At 35.1% G+C, this 24,284-nt stretch overlaps 1 protein-coding gene across 1 annotated transcript in view; it reads left to right on the top strand.

Moving 5' to 3' along the window:
• The window catches only part of EPHA3 (EPH receptor A3), a 361,303-nt gene that overhangs the window by 268,164 nt on the left and 68,855 nt on the right, over positions 1 to 24,284 (top strand). The window contains exons 6-9 of the mRNA XM_036851795.1: positions 11,503 to 11,627; positions 14,465 to 14,627; positions 21,974 to 22,076; positions 22,777 to 22,844. Coding sequence (XP_036707690.1) covers positions 11,503 to 11,627; positions 14,465 to 14,627; positions 21,974 to 22,076; positions 22,777 to 22,844 — 459 coding nt within the window. The remainder of the gene's footprint in view (positions 1 to 11,502; positions 11,628 to 14,464; positions 14,628 to 21,973; positions 22,077 to 22,776; positions 22,845 to 24,284) is intronic.

The raw sequence follows: 24,284 nt of genomic DNA, 5'->3' as shown, positions 1-24,284 counted from the left end.
TTTACTTCCCTAAAGGAAGGAATCAACCTACATGATTTCTAAAAAGGACCTCCCTCCCTGCTTCAGTTAGTCTCTGTTGCACTCAAGGTAGAATTGCTAGGCATACACAAGCCATATAGGCCAGGCCTATACAAGCCATATGCTAAGCAGAATTTCTCAACATTTTTTTCTGCTTCCACACACAGGATCAATACTATTTAGATGCAACAAATACTTCTATGGTGTACATTTATGGGGGGATAATGCATTATAAAAATTCATGATTCATACAACAGTGAAGAGTAAAGTAATGGTTGCTCACTCATGGATGTGATACTTATAAGGACAATTGTCATTCCTTCAGGAATAAATCAATTTCTCACTCAACCAAGAACATATATAAGTGAGACTGAAGTTATTGTAGGACTGGACTTGATTTTATACAAAGGCATGCATGCATAAATCTGTGTGTGTGTGTGTATGTGTTTCAAATTTCAGTACCTCAGTTAAAGTTAGCTATTTATTATCTGTGACACAAACCCCAACTAATCCTACTACAAGAGTGTTTATATGTGATGCCTTAAAGAATTCTGGACTGACATACTGTGATATCATTTTCTCTGTCTTCTTTTCTTTTCTTACTTATAAAAATGAAAGGATCCAGCAAAGAATGAACAAAATTATTTACCTTGGGCCTCAATGATACCAACTAGGAGCAGGTCCAGATAAGGATGTCAGCTTAGGATTTAGTGTCTAGTATCTAACTAACAACAAAGTTTGACTAAAATCATGGGTTTAATGAGCAGAGATACTGGTGTCCAACAGGTAGAAAGCCTATAATTGCAGAAGTACCTCTCCCTTAAATAGCATAATAGGTTAAAAATGTGTTTTATCAAAGCTTCTACAGGTAGATTTTAAACCTGAGTGTTGGTTAAACATCAAAGACAGTGCATCATAGCAGTTTCTGGGTTTGAATAAAGTAAGAAAAAAATAATTACTGCAAGACTGTGTGCATACCAGGTATTTCCTTAGATACCTCATTAGCTGTCTGTCAAGAAGAGGTCTTTTATTTGTTTGAAAAAACATCTAGATGCTATTCCACTACAGTGATTATTTTAAAATGTAATTTTTATTATTATTCAGGTATGGTAAGGCCAGAAGATTAAGGAAATAATTGCTATTGAAAAGGTAGTCTGTTATTTACAGTCCCCAAGAGGAAGGGGCATGTCATACCTTGGAGAACCACACAGAGAAGCACCAGGGTCAATCAGGAGGTAGAGGAAGCAAGGAAAAAGCATGGGCAAGAGGCTTTACTGTGGTTTTGTAAGAAAGGCAAGGCAAGGCAAGGGGAGATAAGGTAAGTATACTTAGGATTGGCTAGTTTGAATAATTTCAGCAGTAGACTGTGAGGTATAAGGACTTTCTCTAGTTGTCTGGTACCTGGTTTTAGGATGATTGGGGCAGAGGAATATTTCCTGGTAGAGCATAAGAGCCAGATGGAGAAGGTAATGTGTTGATTAGTTTGCAGTATGAGAGGCACACTCTTGGGCCAGTCTTTGCCATTTCTAGGAACTGGCTGACCCTGGGAGAGGCAACCTATACCTGGTCAGCAAGGCTCCAGATGCCAGAGCATCAAGAATACAGAAAATAAGAAAATATAGTTAATAGTGTGACATATCAATATTAAGATCTAATTATGCAAATCATATATTTTACTTCTTTTTAAATTGAGGTGACATTTATATATAGTGAATTGTCTTAACTGTAAGGAAAATTAAATGACTTTTTTTTTAAAAAATTTATTTATTTATTTATTTATGGCTGTGTTGGGTCTTCGTTTCTGTACGAGAGCTTTCTCTAGTTGCGGCAAGCGGGGGCCGCTCTTCATCGCGGTGCGCGGGCCTCTCTCTATCGTGGCCTCTCTTGTTGCAGAGCACAGGCTCCAGACACGCAGGCTCAGTAGTTGTGGCTCACGGGCCTAGTTGCTCCGCGGCATGTGGGATCTTCCCAGACCAGGGCTCGAACCCGTGTCCCCTGCATTAGCAGGCAGATTCTCAACCACTGCGCCACCAGGGAAGCCCTAAATGACTTTTAATAAACACATCTACCCCTGTGAAAATACAGTATATTTCTATCAGTGTCCCCTTTCCTTTTATAGTTATAATTTGTGAATAAAAGTTTAATTTACTTAAGACCAGTATATATTTTGTCTATTTTCTAAATATAACGTACATAATATATTGTAAATTTTTCCTCCTTTCTGTTCTGCTTGAACACATGAACCAAACAACCCAAGACCCAAGAGGGTAGTCTTTCAGACTAGTTTTCTTGCCATTATCTCTAAAGCAGAAGCTGGGTCAATGGCTCTTTTGCTCCAAAGGTGCGTTAAAGTTGTATAAAGTTGTAAGTTATATAAAGTTGTAAAGTCCACTGCTGCACATAATTAGAAGGCAGCAGGCTGCTTGTCAGAAGCTCCACAGAGAATACCACCAGAGTCCAGATTTAGTCCCTTCTGTCCTGTGCTGGAATGTGGCCACTCTACTCCAGAAGGACTCTTGAGTCAGAACAGACATACTACCTCAGCAATCCTTTGAAACAACAAACAAAACCTCACACTGTGGTTAACCTAGTTCTTGTCTGAAGCTTCTCTTCATTCATCTGTCTTGATCTTGTACCATCACCCTTTCCCCACCACATCTCTATTATCTATATTCAACAAGCGGCTCCTCTCAGTCTTTGGAGACATCTATACTAAAATAAATTTGTCCTGTACTAAATGTTGTATATCATTTGATTTGCCCAAGATTTCATATTTAGTATTTAAACTTTGATTATTAACTTCGGTTTTGAAGTTTCTACTCTATTGTCCTTTATTTGTGGAAGCTGCTGAATTAAGACAACAAGCTTACATCCTACATTGGTTAGGAACTTGAGATATTAAATCCTATCCAAGCAGATTTTCTAAATAGAATAACTAGGAAGCTATCCAAGAAGAACTTTGAAAAATTCAGGATGAAGACATATTGGCTATTCCCAAAGCCAAGTTGTATCTCCTGGAAATTTTAAGATATTTAGAAATCTTATGAAGTGAGGAATTTCTCAGACAACTTTTGGGTCTCTGGGAGGGAAGATTCTATCCTTTCCATGTATATTATCTCTGGAATGCATTTTTCTAAATTTAGGCTCAGGCCTTAGAAGTGTGGATTTTCAGAAATAATGTAAAGAATATTGCATATTTTAAAATAATGCATGCAGAGCTAAATGTCTATCTGTCTAGGAATTTTGAGAGTACTTTATGCTTCATGTGTAATCGATGAAGGAAAAGAATGCCCTAGATGTAATTTAATTTTAGTTGTCTCGTGTTAAAAGACAGCTAGACCCTCCAGCAGCATCCTATTATCTGTGTAAATAGAGAACATTAGGCTAAACACACACACACACACACACACACACACACATTTAGATGAATAACCACCTGCCATTTTCATTGCATTGTACATGCATGAAGTCCTTAATTAGGGCTCACTGGACTCGGAGACTACAGGCATGTTGAGAGTACTCATGGCTCTTCGAAGGACTTAAAGAGAAGAATATTGTAGAATATCTCAGCAAATCCAAGGAACATTATTTTTTTTTCTAAAATGTACTGATGCTATAAATGTATATAATGTCTCCAGGAATCTCAATATTTTATGACAGGTTTGCTGGTATGCTGTATTTTTCAAAGACACCTAGTTTTAAAAGAAATCTTTATTTGCTCTACTTTCTGTTATTTCCTACCTACAAGTTTTTTTATTTTAGACTTAACTCTTAGTGGATAATAAAACCCTTAAAAATAGCTATGTGTCAATATTAACCTCTTTCACAGTGAAGAATTATATCTAGAAACCTATGATTACCCCCCATAGATTTTCAAAGCCATATTACATATGGAGATTATAGAAAACATATATACTGGTCTCTGCCTCCTGGTCCTGGCACAGAGCTACTAAAACTCACAATTTCCTAAGCTATAAGAGTACTAGGAACATCTGTTGTCCTTTTGTCTTCTACCCCAGTTCCTAACACCACACACCTGAAGCTCTTGTATTCTTGGGTGATAGGAGTGTCTTTGCTCTAATGAGGTGACCTCTGGGTGGGCTCCTGAATGGCTTCTGGAGGAGGACTGCTCACCAGAAAGACCAAGCCTTTATTAGAAGCCTGGAATTTTCAGCCCACCCCATTCCCTTGTTAGGGGGAAGGGCTGAAAATGGAGTTAATGACCTATCATGCCTACGTGATGAAGCTTCCATAAAATCCAATGGTATGGGGTTAGGACATCTTCCAGGTCAGTGAACACACCACAGCTCCACAGAGACAGAAGCTCCTGAACTTAGCCTCGCAGACCTTGCCCTATGTCTCTTCATCTGGCTGTTCTTCTGTATCCTTTATCATATTCTTTAATAAACTGGTAAACGTGTTTCCCTGAGTTCTGTGGCCACTCTAGCAAATTAATTGAACCAGAGCAGAGGGTTATGGGAACCTCCAATTTGTAGCCAGGTCACACAGAAATTGTGGGTAACCTGGGAAGCTTCTAATCGTGATTAGCATCTGAGGTGAGGGGCAGTGTTGTGAGATTCAGCCTTTAACGTGTGGAATATGACACTGTTTGCAAGTAGATAGTGTCAAAATTGAGTTAAATTGTAGGAAACGAAATCAGAATTGATTAGTGTGGGGAAACCTACACATCTGCTGACCAGAAGTGTCATAAGTATGGTAGTAGTGTGAGAGTAAAGGAGAGGAAGAACTAGATTTTTTTAAAACAACGTATTGAAGATTGATCCGATTGTAGAGATACTGAATGATTTTAAAAGAAGGAGAACTTAATGTTAAAGATCAATTGAAAATGAAAAACAGCATCTGTTTTGATGAATTCATGCAATAAACATCTATGAAATGAACCCTTCTATTACTACTGTTTTCTTTCTCTTTTATGCTCCATGCTGAGATGGGAATGAGATTATATATTTTAACTGCATTCTCCACTCTTTAAAACTACTCTGGGGTATTCAAATTTTATAATGAAAATTTTAAAGATTTTAGAAATTTAGAACAAGAAGCCTAAAATTTTGACCAGAATTTTCTCCTCTGGAGAGATCTTGCTCAAAATTACTTTCAATGTATACGTTTTAGAATGTTTTTTCTCCCAGCACTATTGATTCAGTTTAGAAAATTATTTTTTCTCTTTACTATACAAAATAAATGATATAATTTTACAGAAAAAGGTATCTCTGTTTTAACATCTTTAATTTTCATGTTTGTTTGAATTTTATTATTTTAATAATAAATCAGGAGCTAAATAGGATTATCTTTCAAAGGAACTAGTCACAAAATATATTGTACATCTTTTTGCAAAGCTAACCAAACTGAATAACGAGATTTATGTACAGTTGGTGTGATGCTAGGCACTAAAGACTCTGAGGAACTTACAGTCTAATGGGAAGACACACTAGTAAGCAGATGGTATAATTGCAACACCATGGGATGGGCTAAATAATAAGAGAATGAACAACTATACTATATATCAGAACAGAGGAAGGAGCTGATTAACTATTGCCTAAGGGACTCAAAAAAAGCTGTATATTAGCAATGCCTTTCTAAGGATAATGAGTAGAAGAGATTTTTCCAGTGGAAAAGGGAAGAGATTGAGTGTTCCAGACAGGGAATATATTGCAAGTACAATTGTAGGCAGTGGCCTAAGGAATTGTCTTTAGAATTTTAGTTTGAAAGGTGAGCAATAAATGATAAATCTGGTATGTATGTTACAGTCTAATGAGGAATCTTAAATAATAATGTAATGAATTTCAAATTACATATCCTATTGTAGTCCAGAATTTCCCAAATGTGTGATCTTAAGAGGTTTCTGACATCAAATTCTTCAAAATATAGATTGCTAGACCTTTTCTTTGAAACTTATTTTTTAGTTAACAAGTTTAGGAAAACTGATTTGAAATTATGAGGTTTTGAAGGAGAAGACAGTTAATGTTTCCTTTGCTTTATAAAATGATAAATAATCAAAAATGTGTGGAAAATTGAAGGAAGTTCTGGAAAGATTGAGATGAGAGGCACAGAATCCAATGCACGTGAAACATGGCAATGGCTTGAACTGAAGCAGGGTTGGAAAAACTATAACTGGGTAGAAAGAAAATTCATCGACTTTCAGATGCTGAAGCTGATTGGCATGCAGTGTTATTGGTGAGGGAGAATATATAAAGAAGTATAACTCTGAAATTCAAACTGGTAGGCTGTAAAAATGGTGAGTCCTGGGACCAAAACAAGAAATTCCGAAGAACAAGTTTGGGAAATCAGGATAGGGGTGGTAAGATGGAGAACATTAAGCTATGAATGATTATGCTCATTCAAACTTGAGAGTGTTTCTGGACCTTATAGAAAAGTCCACTTCTGAAAAAAAACTAAGAAGGAAATGTTCTTAAGTGGGCATTGTAATGAATGGTACAAAAAAATAAGAGAGGCATGCTTTTAAAGGCATGCCTGATTCAAAGGAAAAATCTTTCAACCATTTACTCGATGATATTTTCCCACGGAGATAATTTTTAAAAGCTTTGGCTCCCTTAGAAAAAGAAATACTGAGCCTTTTTTCTTATTACTTTAACTTGTCCAATCTCTAAACCACAGAGATACCTCAGAGGTTCATTAGAAATTCCCAAACCCAGAAAGAGGAAAGTCCCAATAAAAACAAACGAACCAAACCAGATCCTTAGAGTTGAATTTTGAAGTTTTGACTTCCTGATTCTAAGGATGGGTCATATTTTAGTTACAGAATAATGGTAAATGCCGCTTAAAAACACCATAGTTAAAATAATAAATCCTTTCCACGTCTGACAGTAGATTTGGATGCACAAGTATTGTGTAATTCAAATACAAATTGTGAACTACACAAGACCCATCTCTAACCAGATCTCTTTACATAGAAACCTTTCTTAGCCTAACATCTTTGCTTGCCCATTGTAATTTGCTTTTCTATTATTACATTAGATGCAATCAATGGCTCAGGCTAGGTTGACATTGAGAGAAAATCTTACTCTTCCTCTGTAAATAAATAACTGGGGTTCAATTATGAATTATTAAGGGTTATACTTCTCTGTCTATCTTCTGGACTAGTCATGCATGTCTCTGATTCAAGAAACTGCCATTACAGTGGCCTGGAAATAGGGAAGAAAATACTCAGGGAATAATTCAACCCTTGGTTCCCAGAAAGGTATGTCTCCTTAGAACAGAAATTGAAAAGCATTTTGATACCAGCTTTCAAAAAACACATATTACTAGATAACATGGGGTGAAATATCTGTCAAGTCCTATGTCGTGACCTAAGAAAAATTTTAAAGAATGAATTGAGAGAGCCATGAGCAAGTTCACTGTGACACCACAAGTTAAGAAATTTTTCAGTATTCAGAGTGTTCCGAATTTTTCAGTGGTGTGGAGAAAGTTCAGAAAAACTTCATGGAGGGTGATTAACTGTATGATTTATGGGCTTCTTGGTCCTTCCCAACCTTCACTGTTTTTCTCTTGTATTTGTATTCTTTTAAGAAATATTTTAGTTAAAAATAAAATTTAACTTTACCAAGTATATCATATCTCCTTTCTTTATTTTGCAAAGAGCACGTATATCCAATTATACTCAGAATAGCAAAAGCTAAGGATCAAATATTTGCTCCCTCTCAAATACCAACACAACAAAAATGTATGTTACACACCCAGACATTACTTTAGAGTTATTAACTTACTAAAAATTATTATCTTCCTACTGTTTTAATTTTTCTTCTTACCAGTTTCTTCATTTTTTTTTCCCCTAAAAAATTATTCATTCACTAAACTGTGTAAATTCCTGGACCTGTTTCATAGCAACCTACTTAGTCATCAACTTCTTCCTGTTAATAAGAGAATCATTGTAATAATATATAATTTGAGGTATATAAAAGTCACCAGACTAAATCTCTTAATCCTGGGCTGTTGAAGTGTTCATCAGTAATCGCTATTTTAGCTTATACACCAGCATTTTGCCAGGGAAAACCTATGCTTCCTCTGCCTCAGTAACTTTTCACTCTCCTTCCAAGCATTTCTCTAATTTTAGAATTTTTTTTTCATTCTGTACAACTATTACCCACCACTCCTTCAAATTACAAATTTAAAAAAACAGAGAAATGAGAATAAAATAAATCAAATGTATGATATACATTGCATCATTGATATACATTGTATCACGTTCTTTTATACAGAAAAATAAGAATTTCTATGAATTTTGAAAATTACTTTGAACACATCACTCTTTGATACCTAAAAACCAACCAAAAAAAAATAATCACTGTTTTCTCATCAATGTTACAAATTGTATTACAACACATGAGCAAGTATGGATAAATTATACTTCAAGACATGAATTAAGAAGTGTTCTAGAAAACATTTTAGAAAGCGTGGATACCGTGGAATGCCCATGGAATTTTTCTCTTGCTACATGTGTTTAATTATGTCTTAAAATTATTTATTAGGGGAGAGAAAAACAATTTCTGTTAATTATTTATTAATATTGAAATATTGATGATCATTACCTAAATGTAACAGGATTTCAGCTGGTGCACTGGGTTGAAACTGCTGAAATGCAGCCAGTACAAAGGGTGTGTATTAAAAGAGCAGAACAAATGACTTAACAGGGGCCTAAAAGCAGCAATCCGAAAAGGTTCATTTAACTTAGAGGTGGCACAAGCGTCAAGCAATTGCCTCTACTTAAGTAAGTGTGGAATTACAAAAGGCTATTTATTACAGTCCAACAGGGCACTGCAGCTTGCTCAAAGACCTTTGAAGAATTTCAACAGTTATAAAGTCTTGCTCAGTGCAGAAGCAATAAAATTTAAGCAGCTCCCCAAAAGAGCCTGGAAAGCTTTCATTAAAAAGTTAATACGATCTTCTTCACAACTGTTCTTGGAAATGAATTATTTTCTCTCTCCTCTTTTCTAAGGAGAGATGCTATACCCGGTAATTTTCAAACCTTCTTGAAAATGTATTTTAACTGTTAAGAAAAAGAAACCAGGTTCATGGTGATATGAAATGAAGTAGGGAGGGTCTCCATGGGTTTACTAGGGAAGTGTTCCAACATTCAGCTTCTTTGAAATGCTCTGTAAGCACACATTAGAAGTTATTCTATTAATAGATTTACTTCAGGAGGAAAGTTGGTAGAATTTCTCTATTATTTTTGTACAAAAAGCAAAATTTCGTTCCAAGGACATTGGGGCTGAAATTATTCTATTAACGATTAAATAATAAATTGATTTTTCTAAGTATTAGAGTAAGTAAAAAGAAATTAATTCTTAAAAATTTAATGTACCTGTTATTTATTTCTAACTCAGTGATGTGTTTATAAACTTCAAATATGTTTATAAAATTTCAACTAAATATAACCAAAATAACTTATCCTTTGCTTAGAATCAATTTCAGAGCAGCAAACTGCCTCGGGGTGAGAGCTGGGGGTGTTGTGAAACCAGTTTGAGAAATAAAACAATAATATTGAATAGACAGAAAGTGAACATAAAAGGTAAATGACATCAAGTTACATGAAAGAATGTTAATTGTTAATGGGAGCAAGATGTGAATAAGAAAATGATTTTACTTTTCCATCAGAAAATCAACACCTACATTTTCCTTTGGAAAACGATTAAGTAATCATCCCCTGGCCATTAAAATAATGAGACTTTAATTAGAAAAGTTCCTAAGAAGATCTTACAAATAATAGAAATAGGTGGATGGAAAATGTACTGCAATAGATCTTTCGTTTAGGTTTATACTTTCTAAAAAAGTGTCACAAGGCAAGTTTAATGAAAGCTCTATTTTTAAGTGAAGAATAAAAATGAAACGCATTTATAGACAGGAACAATTTAGGTGAGAGGTTGGATGCAAAAGTCATCAAGTAATAATCATAGAAACATCAAATCAACATATAGGGAACATTTATTGCTAGCTGTTGTAGGGAATACAGATATACTGGGTTCTAATAGTCCTTGATTTGAGAAAAATCTATAAAAAATATGTCCTTTAGCAATGAAAACAATTCAGCAGTTGATGTGCCTGAGAATTCTAGATTTTTGTTTGTTTCATGTTTGTAATTTATTTTGCTGCATTCCATTATGGCAGAATGCCACCGAACCCCACAGTGAGATATTTTGGTTGGCCATTGTAGTAAGATGGAGATTTGAAACCAAGGGTAGGACTTCCCTGGTGGCACAGTGGTTAAGAATCCGCCTGCCAATGCAGGGGACACGGGTTCAATCCCTGGTCCGGGAAGATCCCACATGCCGCGGAGCAACTAAGCCCGTGCACCATAGCTACAGAGCGTGTACTCTAGAGCCCGCGAGCCACAGCTACTGAGCCCGCATGCCACAACTACTGAAGCCCGCACGCCTAGATCCTGTGCTCTGCAACAAGAGAAGCCACTGCAATGAGAAGCCCACGCACCACAACGAAGAGTAGCCCCCCCTCACCACAACTAGGGAAAGCCTACGCGCAGCAACAAAGACCCAATACAGCCAAAAATAAATAAATAAATTTATTAAAAAAAAAATAAATAAACCAAAGGTACTTTGATGGACAGTATGCATTTTTCTTTTTAATGGAAGGATTTGAAGTATATCTCTTAAAACATATTTAATCTTCCATTAGAAAAAATGGTGACCCTATGATATGTGATCCAAACAGATTGTTTTTTATTCATATTCTATACTTTTGATAATGCATAGAAAAACATAGCAAATATAGAGTCATCACCCAATAAGATACCTCAAAATGTATCTATACAGTTGTGACACAAAGAGCACTCATTTCCTCAGTACTTCTTACTAAATATATATTTTTTTAAGAAATGAAAATGTAAAAGCAGAGATGTTTTTTTCCTGATATATATTTTTATTCATGAGAGATTTTTGTCAGAAGTCAAGATCTACTATACTATGTCCTAAATCCTACCTATTTTACAATACACTGAATATTATTATTACCTATGGATACCATGGGACTCCTTGTGCGTAATGGATTCTGGTCCTCTTACAGAGTTGCATATGAAAATGTTATCAGTGAGCTGCAGAATCTGGTATTCATAACTTTGCAACGTTATAACAAATAGGTAGTCCTGATGTTTTGTTCTTTTTTTAATATATCACATATATTTCATTACTTACTTTATAGTAGCAGATTGAAAGCATATGCTCACTTGCCACTAATCCACCAGCAGCTGAAAATCTCAGCTCATTTTCCATAGGCCTGTATGTACCAGGGCTATAATCCAGCTTCTGAGGCTTGATATGAGGCCAGATTAATACTCAAGAGCCTTTGAAATGGAAATAGTGCTTTCTTGCCAAAGATTAGAACAACAATAGACTCCGTTTGCTTGTTCCCTTGCCTCTCTGCTCTTCTTTACTGCCCTTCCCAATCCGATTAATTTTCCTCATCCCATCATCCCCTCCCATCCTCTCTTTACAGCTCCATCACCTGTCATGACGATTAAGAAAGATCGGACATCCAGAAACAGCATTTCTTTATCCTGGCAAGAACCTGAACATCCTAATGGGATCATATTGGACTATGAGGTCAAATACTATGAAAAGGTGGGGAGATAATGTTAAAGGGTTGAGTTGTGTAGGGAAAGAGGTTACCTTATCATGAGTGTGCTCTTTCAGAGAAACCAATGACACTGCTAGCAAGTGAAAGAGCTCTGTTTAGAATTCTGGTCGTGTGATACCTTTGATTTATAGGTAGAGAAGGGTTTAGAAATCATTGTGTCAAATATCCTCCATTCTATAGCAATAAGCCATAGCAAAACATGTCACTATCAAATGTTAAGTCATCTAGTATGGTATTAGAAATGACATTTGTGTCCTTCCACACTGAGACACCTGTTCTACCAACTATTATACAGCGATTCCTTAATCTATTGATGAACTATTCCTGAATTCATTGCCTTAAGCATCATTTCCTGACCTTCACACTCACATGAATTTCTTTCAATACAGATAGGAACATTGAATTAATAACAAAACGATTGTGTTATTGAACTGATGATGGAAAGCTTTCTTGACTTTGTACAAGGAAATGTATAAGATGGGAGTGGGTAGATAAGTTTGCCTCACATCATAAAATTGTGGTTCAGTAATGCAATTATAAAAAATAGGTACACGATTATTTATAAGTAGAATTTAAGCCATGGTATTTCATCACTCTAAGTACCACTTATTTCTCCCTGGTTATAATTTATGGCTGGGTTTGAAAGCAAGATGTATTCAAACCTTATCATTAGAGCTGGGTGGTTTTATAGCTACTAATATGAACATGACATATTCGTGTATCTGCTGCAGTTTACAAAGTATTTTAAAATGAAATAAAAACAAATTGTGAGTTGATATAGTTTATATTTATAGAATACTTCTGCATACATTATTTTGAGCTGTCTGATAATCTGATGAAATTGGGCAAATAGGTTCTTTTACAAATAAGAAAACTGAGTCGATGGCATTATCTGAATTTCTCACAGCCTCACTGCTAATAAACATTAGGTCTTTGTTTTGAATTCTGGCAGCCATGACTCCTCATGTAGTATGTTTTCCCCCATATTGCATACCTTCCTCTACATGAAAATGGATTATTTTAGAGATATGAGAATTAGTGGTATGGTCAGTTGTCCAAAAAAAAAAAAAATGTATAAACATTCCTTTGCACTATGTAGTTATTCTGTTTATTGAAGTTAATGTATTTCACAAATGTGATCCCACTTTTTTTCATACTGCCCCCTACAGGGAAAAAGGTATGTCTCTTTCACTGAAAGAAAGTGAGACCGTATAAACCTCATTGTGCCAAAATCATAGTATAAATAAGTTACCTCCTAGCTTTCAGTGATCCACTGTGGTACTGTCAAGTACTCACTTGATCATGATCTTCTCTTTTTAAAAGTGTGACAAGATAGACTGGGCAAATATAAGAATCCATGTTTTATAGATGATACAACAAAATAAAAAGACAATTAATGATGCACCTTAGTTCAGACTGGATAGCAGACCCAGGGAACACCCAACTTGTAGATCTATGAAACTGATTCAAAAATACTACTAATCTACCTTCATATCTTTTACAAACATAAAGCATTTTCTGAACTTATCTCAAACTCCACTAACAAAGCACAATATACATCCATATTTTAAAACAATATTAATTAGTGCAGGAAAAAAATGACTGAATCTATTATTCTCTAAGCATTTTAAATTTGATGCATATTTATGTGTAATATTATTTTTAATATACTTTATATAAAAAATTTTTATAGCATACATTCATAAATTTTAAAATTATTTCCAAATATATATATGATGCTTAGAAATATTTTGAGCATTTTGCTAGAATTTAAGCTCTACAAAGTCTAGCTTTCTTGACTATTTAGTTCATTAATGATGATGAACAGAGCCACATTCTGGGTATATGCTTAATAATTTTTTTTAACGCATGAAATAATGATTTCCACAAAATAAATATATTCAGCCCTCTTCATTATTTAATATACTAATTCAAATGCTATCTGATACATAACCAGCATTTTTAACTAAAAAGTATCTATAACGCACTACATTTTTTCTGTAATATTCTATTTAGTTTTGGTTGAGGATATGCATTGTTCTATATCACCCACTCCAGGTCCCACACCAGGTACAGGGATATTCCACCATTACTTGAAATTAGGGGACCCATAAAGTGCTCATATACTAACATATGTTAAAGGAAAAACACAATTCCTGGAAGTCCATTTTCATAAACAAGGCTTGACACAAAAAGTCTTTACAATTAATGTGCAGTGTGAATCTCCTACTGTACAATGTAAATCCTTCTGGGAAATATTTCTAGACTTTTATCTGAAGATTTTCATCTCTACTAAACCATAGTGACTTAGATTAAACACAGTGCAAATATAGCTGATACTAAGAAAGTTATTAATGTAGAGTTTATATATAAAACCGGGACCTTTTTAAGTTTAATATTTTACAGTTAATGGAAATATTTTCTGAGAATCAGTAGGACATTCCTGTTAAGTTTAATTCAAGGGGGTATTTTCATCTTTGTAAGGTTATTCTTGGAATTAGACTGAAGCTTTCATTCAGCCTCAGCTTTGAAGAGAGCTTATTTTCATCCACATATTCAGTAATTGGTAAAAATGAAAACTAACTTTTCCTGCATTATGTGCAGGGAACAAATTATTTTATCCAAGTTGGGAAATTCTGTAAATATTTTTTGCTTAAAAATGCCTCTATTACATTCAGAGAGTTAAATGATTGTCACCTCTTTTTTCTGTCCTATGAGCTGTGTTAAAAATTTAAAAGAATTGGTTTTGAGTGGTTCACCTTTTTACCATTTGACAGCATTAGGAAGATTCGATTTTAACGTGATTTTTCTTACCTCAAAGCAGGAACAAGAGACAAGTTATACGATTCTCAGGGCAAGAGGCACAAATGTTACCATCAGTAGCCTCAAGCCTGATACTACGTATGTATTCCAAATCCGAGCCCGGACCGCAGCTGGATTTGGGACCAACAGTCGCAAGTTTGAGTTTGAAACTAGCCCAGACTGTACGTATTTTTTCAATATAGTGTATGGGGGAAAGGGCTGTTGTGAAGGTGTCTGATAATTCATTCTCACTATAAGTTTTAGCTAAATGTGATACATTGAAAGTATATCGCTTGGAGGACATTTAACAATTTTGCATAGCATTGGGTCTGTGTACTTGTGTTTGTGTAAGTGTACATCTGTGTGTGTGTGTTTTTTCTTTTTTCTCTTTTACAAATCAAACATATTCTAATGCCTGGAATGCTTCTGATCTTCTATTGGCCATAAATTCCTTTGAGGATCATTATTTAATATGGTAACATTTTAACTTCTAGTACCTGTTAATCCAGATATTTCAGGTTCATTGTATGGTTCAACGAACTACAAAAAAGAAACGTGATGATCTATGAGGAACTTAATATTGTTTTAATCCTTAACACATTTAATCTTGTACTACTTGGAGATTAAGGATTTTCTAAACCTGATTCATCACCTCATTCACATTCACAAGTAATTTGGTTGGTCCTGTGTGTCTGACACTAAATTTATCTAAAATTGGCAAACATTTTCCCAGTAACATTCTAATTTTCTTCAAATGCATTCACTTCATATTAGAAAAACCCTCTGCTAAAATGTTTCAAAAGGGAAAATCATGGCTATGATATTAATATAAAATGAACACGAATTAAAGATTTTATTTAACTTACTAATTAATGAAGAGACTAGTAAGAGAGTAAACTGATTTAAAGAGAAATTTGAAGAACAGATACAGATACACATATACATACATATTTGTATATGTTTGTGTCTGTTCGTGTGTATGAGTGTGTAGACAATCAGGAATACTTAAACAAATTGGTTAATCTGTCCAAAACTGGTTAATATACTATAAGACAATAAATATAATGATTGGGGTCATCTTTTCTAATTCACATAAACCAGTCATATCGCTAGTGAATGTATCATTCTAATTGTAATGAGAAAAATCATATATATATAACTATTCATTGTCTACAACTAATTTCATCGTTGCAAAACAGGCCAGGAAGACAATCAAAGATGAACACCCTTTAGAAACAGATTATCCAGGGAGAGTCTGACAATGCCTAGCACTCTACCAAAAGGACACCCAGTAATCTCTTTTGACAGTTCCAATTCGCCATTTCTCCCTGGCATCTATATTTCCTATTTTCTAAATATTTTATTCATGATATAAAATCACATTGTTATTGGTATGGTAATATTTTATGCCCAAATTTCATCCCTCATAGAAACATTCAAGATTAACAAAAATTATAAAAGTTGTTTAATATGATAAAGTAAATATTTTATGGCACACTTTTTGTCAAACAATTAGAAATGCTGTTTACAATAACGAGCTCTACCTTCTACAGGGTATAAGAATCTAGTGTTAGAAATTATTATCTCACAGCTGAAACATGACAATTCTTCTACTCAAAGGAGAGCTGCCATCCTCAAAAACATAAATCTACACAGTTGGCCCTCCAGATCCACAGGTTCCACATCCGTAGATCCAACCAACCTTGTATCAAAAAAAACCAAAACTATATCCAATATCCTGTGATAACCCATAATGGAAAAGAATATGAAAGAATTTGAAAAAGAATCTATATATGTACAACTGAGTCACTTTGCTGTACAGCAGAAATTAATACAACATTGTAAATCAAGTATACTTCAATAAAATTTAATGTATATTATATAGATATAATATATACAAAAAAATTCCAGAAAGTTCCAGAAAGCACAGCTTTAGTTTGTGGCAATCCAACAACTATTTACATAGCATTAAGTTGTATTAGGTGTTGTAAGTAATCTAGAGATGGTTTAAATTATAAGGCAGGATGTGCTTAGGTTATATGCAATTACTACACCACTTTATATAAGGGACTTGAGCATCCTCGGATTTTGGCATCTGTAGGGAGTCCTAGAACCATTCCCCCTTGGATATCGAAGGGGATTCAAGTCTCAGATGTGGAGACTGTACTTCAAGACCTCTCCTAATCCTCCTGTGATGGAATGAATATGGAGAAATCACTCTTTGAGGACATTAGAAACAAAATGCTGCAAAATACCAGGGAAATCCACGTGAACAAGGTTTAAAACAAATTTAAAATTTTAGATGACACAATAACAAAATATAATTGCAATTTAACATTTGTAATTCTAAATGTTTTTGTAAATTTTAAGTGGCGCAAAGAAAGTTCTTTGTTTTGAAATGATTATAGATTGAATAGTTATTCAATAGTTAAATAGTTATTGGAATTAACAACAAAACCTAGATTTGCTGTAGCAAGAGAGATCACAAATCACAGAAATATAAAAATCAAATGTTTATTATATCATGTGGTAGAGATTAGGCATATTGGGGGGCAAGAAGGGCAGAACACCATTAGATAAATATGTATTATACTGATGCATATTTTGGAACATCAGTCTAACCTCTCTTGTTCTGAATTAGCACTTAACCCTATCTGATAAATAAATTTGCAAAAACAACAACAAATTCTAAAATTTTAATGTGATTTCAGATTTACCACAGATATAGTTGTGGTAGTGTTATGCATGATCATCTAATGAGGCTTCAGTGCCTGAGGTTTAAGAAATAGCCCATTTAAAAACTTCAGGGTCTTAGGACTTTTGCAAATAAGCTTTATATTTGCTATATTTCCATTGATTGATAGAGCAGATGAAAAGAGCATAGAGAGAAAGGGAACTTTTTTAATATCCCTCCTCTCCTTTTATAAAAATCTTTGAGTTGCACAGTTTGATTTTTTTAAAAAGTCAGTTTACTCTTACTGCTTTACCATAGAATTCTTCCAGACTTTAAATATAAGTAAATATAGGTTTTAAAAGTACCTTTTGTCTTAGGGGGAAAAAAGACAGAAATCAAAACTCTCTGTTTTTTATAAATCAAAATGATATATTCATAAAACCTCTAACGATTTAAGAGTCTTATTTGTTATAGATTGATATTTAAAAGATATAAAAAAAGGCTCATGTTTGGATTTCTTTAACAGTTTGCTGCTTATTCTAGTTTTTATTTTTTTTAATTATAAAGTTTTATTCATAACACATATAAATGTTTCTTAGTAGAACATAGTGTATTTTTACCTGGAATTTAATTAGTATTTTTTTATCTTGTTTACAGTAACAATATAGAGGCACAGTGGATTATATATTTTCCTAAGTGCTTTAAAGTTTCTTACTATTTATGTGTCAGTGCTTTACATTTATTATCATCATTTTACAGAAGAGGAAACTGAGGCGTAGAGAGGTTAAGTAAGATTTATAAAGTTACACAATTGGTAAATGATCGATCTGATTTTAGAACCCATGTATTTTTGTGACAGTATGTAAAGCATTTTCATAAACATTTCATTTGATCCTGTTCTGTAAGCTATTAAGATACTATGATTTCCTTTTATCCATGGTCTAGGACACAGAGTTTTATATGTTTTTTCTGAGACTGCATAGCTAGTAAGTGGAGTCAGTGAGCCTAGAATCTCCAGATTTTGGAGTACTGATCCAGTGCTGCTATTGCATATTAAAAAAAAAAAAAGTCATGCTAAAAGTCCCACAGAAAGCATAGAGTGTATATGAGTAAAAGGACTTTCCTAGAACAAAGGTGACATCCACCAAAGCAAGAAGTCCCAGACTTTAAGAAGCAGTGTGGCATGTTTGGGAAAACAGGCAGTCCATCTGTCTGGAAAGCCTCAGTGGGCAGAAACTGAATCCAGAGTGTGTGCTTTGTGCCTGAGAAAGGCAGGCACAATGTAGGAGTTAGAGAAAGAACTCTAGAGGGAGCTGCCGTGTATTAGGACGACCTTGACAAGCTGCTTCAACTTTCACTGCCTCAGCTTCCCTGTCTGGAAATTGGGAAAGATCATTGTGCATGACTCAATAGGGTTTTTATGTTGATTAAATTAATTGTTGTTTGTAAAGTGCTTAAAATATTACCTGGTATAATAGTATAGTAAGCGCTCGGGGTGTGTGTGTGTCTGTGTGTGTGTGTGTCTGTGTGTGTATGTTTGTTTTGTGTTTAAATAAATCGTACATAATTTGAACATCCAAGGAATTTCCAGAGCAAAAATATGTGGGATAAAGCTGAGATTTGGAAATGGAGGATTCTACTGGATATTACTATACAAGAAGATTAGCCCAGGGACAATTTAGTCAGCCCTCCTAAATGCTTCATACTGCCTTTTTGTTGTTTTTAATGAATGGGTATGCAGCAACTTTAATCTCTTGGACCCTATTTTTAGGGGACATTAAGAAAGCCTGACAAAGGTAGAATGGAATCATTATATAGAGAACTTTATAGACCAAGATTAGATATTCATATGTAATTTTGTGGGATAGGGAGTACTTTTGCCAATTCTTTACCGGGAAAATGAAATAATAAAAATATATAACATTTACCTAACCCTTATTGTATGTTTAGCACTGTTCTAAGTGTTTAACTTGTATTAACTTCTTTAATGCTCACAGCAATCATATTATTATGTCACACAGCAGACTGGTACAAAGCCAGTCATTCTGGTTCACGAGAACGAGCTCCTTGCCGGTCTGCTTTAGGGAGAGAGAGTGGACAGCATGTGTAGGATGGACAAAAATGGGAAGAGACTAGAACCAGGGAGAGCAGTTTGCTTGTGGGAAAACATATTCAAACTGAATTCCTAAGACATAATAGGTATCAGTTTTTGCCAGTATGCCACATAAAATTATTAGACAACTGTGTAACACACAATTTAGTCAATACTATTCATTCAAACGTTTGCCAATTCAGTAACAAAAAATGATCGGCTTTGGTTATGTGCTTTTAGATAGTCTCTGGGACTCATAGATATTTAGAGCTAGAGGAAATTGTAGAGAGGTCTAGCTTAATCCTATCTTTGACAGGAAAAGAAATCGAGAATTCTTCTTTTTTCTATCATGTTTCCTCTACCAGTTTCACTGACATTTATTTTACAAACTGGCTAAAATTTACCAGCGAATTCAGAACTTGCTGCTCTTTATACGCTTCTACAGTATGCAAAGTGAAAAGCATGAGATAAAGTGATTATTATATGTTCATGGAGCATTACTGAATTACAAGGTTAAGTTATTTTACAAATGATTCACAGATCTATAGCCAGTGGATAGGAATGTATCAGTCCATGTCTTCTGTGAAGCAGATATTAAGGTGGAATTTTGTGAGCTTCAGGGAGTGTGGGGATATAGATAAAAGATAAAAGGGGAGGAATAGAAATGGCCAAGCAGAGCCTGAGACTGAGATGTAGGTCAGCCATCTATGAAGACAGACAGAAGGCAGAGAGTTGAGGAGGCGGAGCCTCAGAGAGCAGTGCAGCTCTGCGGGTCTCACCAAACCAACGGGGAGCCTCAGCATGAAGATTGCCCTTACAGGACCCCTGCATTGGGCAGAAATGGCCTGGCTCCAGTCCCCTTGCCGTGTTTTGTCATTGAGGAGCGCGTGGCTGCAGTGGATCCTGAAGGTGCAGCAGCTGCGAGCCGTCTGCCCAACTGCAGGCTTGGCAGTAGGGAGATCCTAGCAGGCACTCCCACGACTGCCACGGTGGTGTAAACAATAGTTTTCTGGTAGTAAAGAATAAAGTGCTTGCAACAGTTTATATTATGAGTATACCATCCTGCCACACTCTGAGTTCTTTTTTTCAGATGCTTAGAAAACTTTTAACAGCCTGTCTGCCATGTTTCTTTATTTACATCATTTATTCCCGAAACTGCATTATTTTAGAGAAAAACTTCCAACCTTAGACGTTCATCAGGTTCAAGATGTGATATTGGCTTCTGGAGAGCTGATAGTATAACTAAACCCTCTCTTCTGAGCTTTTCTTTTGATACAGCACTGATTCATTTGTTTAATCAGCCTTTACTACAAAAACAATAAATATTAAAGTATGAGTGCATGAGAGGGAATGTTCCAGGAACTGCGTATATTTTAGAAAGTGTAGAGATTTGAATGCTTATGGATTTTGTTAGCAGATGAGCCTGGGGATTTAGGCAGAGAACAGATCCTAAATGGTTTTACATGCGTTTTATCCAGAAAGTGATGGAGACCCCTGCCTGAGAATGACGTAATCAAACTCATGGCTTAGAAGGAATGCTCTGGTGGCCAGGTAGAAGATAGGAAAGGCCTGCAAGTAGAGATCCGTTGGGAATTTCTTATTGTAATCCAGGAGAGAAGTGAAGACAGAAACTAAAATATTTAAAAGAATTTGGTGATTAATTGGATATAGAAAAATCAGGAGAGGGAGAGGACAAGGTGACTATATTTATGGTCGACATCTTTGCTACTCAAAAGGTTGTAGTCTGGAATCAGCAGCATCACTGGGCGCTCATAAGATACGCACAGTCTCAGCCCCACCTCCAGACGGACTGAATCAGAAACTGCTTTTTCCAAAAGCTCCTCAAATGATTTATGTGAACATTAAAGTTAGAGAATCATTGGTTTAGGTCAAGGGTCAGTAAACGTTTTCTGTAAGGGGCTAGAGAATAAATAGTTTAGGCTTTGTGTACATACAGTCTCTGTTGCTCCTACCTAACTTGGCTAATTGTAGCATAAAAGCAGCCATAGACAATGCACAAAGAAATGAATGTGGCTGTGTTCCAATGTAATTTTATTTATAGACACAAAAATTTGAATTTTATATAATTTTCATATATCACAGAATCTTCTTTTGACTTTTTGCAACCATTAAAAAAATGTAAATTCTTCTAAGCTTCTGAGCTATACAAAAACCGATGGCAGGCCAGATCTGGCTCCTGGACACTTTTTGCCAATACCTCATGTTGGTGAGTGAATGAGTGATGGGCCATCTACAAAGGTAGGAAATACAGGGACAGGAACAATTTGTTGGTAAGATGTGTTGAGGTCCATAGGACAGGTATTATACCACCTTTTAAATAAATACAGATACTGGAGACTAAACAAGCTAATGAGAAAGCTTTTAGAGTTTCATTCTGGGAAATCTTACCTATTCCCTATATTTCTCTGATAATTACTGTTTATTTGATGAGTTTCTTGCCAATGAGTATAGAGAAAACCAGTCCAGCATATTTTATGCAGTAGATGCCCAAATAGTTTTGATTGATGTCAATGAAAGCAGAGTATTTAATCTTATTAATCAGAAATTTCAAGTAAAATTATAAAAAATGTCTATTTTTTACACTAAGTGAAGAATTCTTTTTACGTTGTATCAGACAGCAAGACGTATTTTAGGTAAAAGCAAAATAAATAGGACTTAATTTATCAACGTTTTCACGTAGATGTTAGTTATGATGTGTTCATGCCTGGTCGTTTCTTATTTTTTTCTCTCCAACCTCACAGCTTTCTCCATTTCCGGGGAAAATAGCCAAGTGGTAATGATTGCCATTTCAGCGGCAGTAGCAATTATTCTCCTCACGGTCGTCACCTACGTTTTGATTGGGAGGTGAGTTCACAGTCTGTTTTCTGACGTACTTTCATTATTGCATTGCTTGCTCCCCTCAATTGCCACTAAAATCGGAAAAGTGTGGTCAGTGAAATATTTTAACAATAAGAATGTCTCCACTTGTATTGTAGATCTTTCTTTTTTTCCTCCCTTTCTTTTGATTCTCCATCTTTAGTTTCGAGTTTCTTTTTTTCATTAAATTCTTGCCCCAGTCTCCAACACCCACCACTTCTCTCTTTTGACCCTCACTCTTGGTTTCTACTTTCTTTTTTCAATTATCCCTTCTCTCATCAAATACACCCCAGATTTTCCTGACACTTTCTCACCCAGAACACTGGTAACACTGCACAGCACTAATCACTAACAATGGAAACTTTACCCTTCATTCATTCTAACAGCAGTCGTTTTTTAAAAAAAATACTATAAACACTTTCTAGGGCCATTATAAAAACTGAACTGAAGGGGTCTGCACAGTGGGGAAGCATCTCTCCATATCTCCTCATTAGGCAGCTCTCCAGGGTCCCCAGAGAAAGAGGCTTTCTCTAGAGGATTTAGAAAATATGAAGTCATTAAACTTTCACTAAAGCATTTATTTGTTTGTGCAAAATGCTTTATTTTTTGTGCTTTGCACATTCTGAACATAGATAATTGTTTTAAGTATGTTTTCTTTCTGTGTTCTCTTCCTTTGATTTACCTCTAGGTTTTGTGGCTATAACAAGTCAAAACATGGTGCGGATGAAAAAAGACTTCATTTTGGGAATGGACATTGTAAGTTTCTAAACTATTTGCTGCCGTTTTGGCTTTACCATTTCAGTTTTCGCAGTTGTTGATTTGTAACTGGATAACTTCCCCCCTGACAAAGAGAATTCAAAAGTAGTTTTATGGGAGAATTGAGCAAGTCAAATTTATTTTAAACAGAGAAGGGAATCCACAGCTCTGCATTAAGTAATTTTTACAGGGCTGCATTTCAGCATACTTAAGCTAACGTAAAGGGTAACTGGTAGTTTATATTCAAATAATGCACATGATGGGGAGTAGATACTATAGTCGGCTCTGCGTGGCTGAAAGGCAAAGCATATCTTCAATTTCCTTATTACTATTTGCTAAAATCTAAATAGGAGCCTTTTCTCTTTCCTAACTGCCAAGTAAATATAAACAACCTCTGTTTATGTGAAACGCCTTACTCCACTTTGTCATCCAACCAGGGGAGAGCCTTTAGAATAAACTGTTTATTTTGGAGTTACATGATATCCAACTGGTAGGAAAACCAGGGCTTTCGCCCCTTATTTTAATACCAAGCAATTTAGTCTCTTTTTAATATTTCTCTGAAAGAAATACTCTTTTAAGAAATTACGTATTTATATCTAATAAAAGACTCATTTTTTTTCTTCTGGTGAAACAAATCATTCCAGGTGTTTTGCTTTTCCAAACTATGGCTGCGTTATTGTGGCAATTACTAATCATCAGCCTTAAAGGGAATAGCATGTTCTCATGGCAATTAGTACAGAGACCATACTCATGCCTATATGCTCTCAAATAATCTCAATGTAACTAATATAGTCTTGTAAGCATTAGTTTCTTTGGCTTTCACTTTTGCTTTCTGAAAATAACTTTCAGTTCAACATACTTCGTATCAGTAATTGGCTTTCCATCTAAAAGCTGTAGCTTTACAGTAAAAACTTGATGACCTGTTGCTACCATGTAGGAGGCATATAGTAGATTGAAAAAAAAAAAAAAAAGTTTTCCAAAATGTAAATTGAAGGAGGATGGACAGAATGGCAGAGTTTGCAGAGAGCACTGTTTTGTTTTGTCCATCTCATTGAAGCCACTGTAGAGTAATTCACGAAAAAGCCCAAGTGTCACCTTCCTAATATCAATATCTCATTCCAGATTAGTTAGGTTACCAACTCAAAAGTCTTAAAAGAGTGCATGAACAAATCACAGGATGTTTATCCAGCTTTTTCTTCACAATCCCACAAAACATTGAGTCACATTCACCATGCATAAATTAGAGTAGTTGCATTCCTGTGGATTAAGTTGTTCTTAATCTGAGTTGGACAATCGATGTAAATATTGCCTTTAGGGCAAGACCAGATTGATTTGGTTCTTTATACAGGAATTATAAACCTCATGAACTTGCAGCACTGATAAATTTCTGTGTGCCAATTGTAAGCAGGTTTCTCTATCACTTCAATCTGCTTTAGCTGT

Source organism: Balaenoptera musculus, chromosome 4, assembly GCF_009873245.2.
Source record: "Balaenoptera musculus isolate JJ_BM4_2016_0621 chromosome 4, mBalMus1.pri.v3, whole genome shotgun sequence".
Classification (NCBI taxonomy): domain Eukaryota; kingdom Metazoa; phylum Chordata; class Mammalia; order Artiodactyla; family Balaenopteridae; genus Balaenoptera; species Balaenoptera musculus.
The sequence above is the reverse complement of the archived record's forward strand: the minus strand, read 5'-3'. Positions and strand labels throughout refer to the sequence as shown.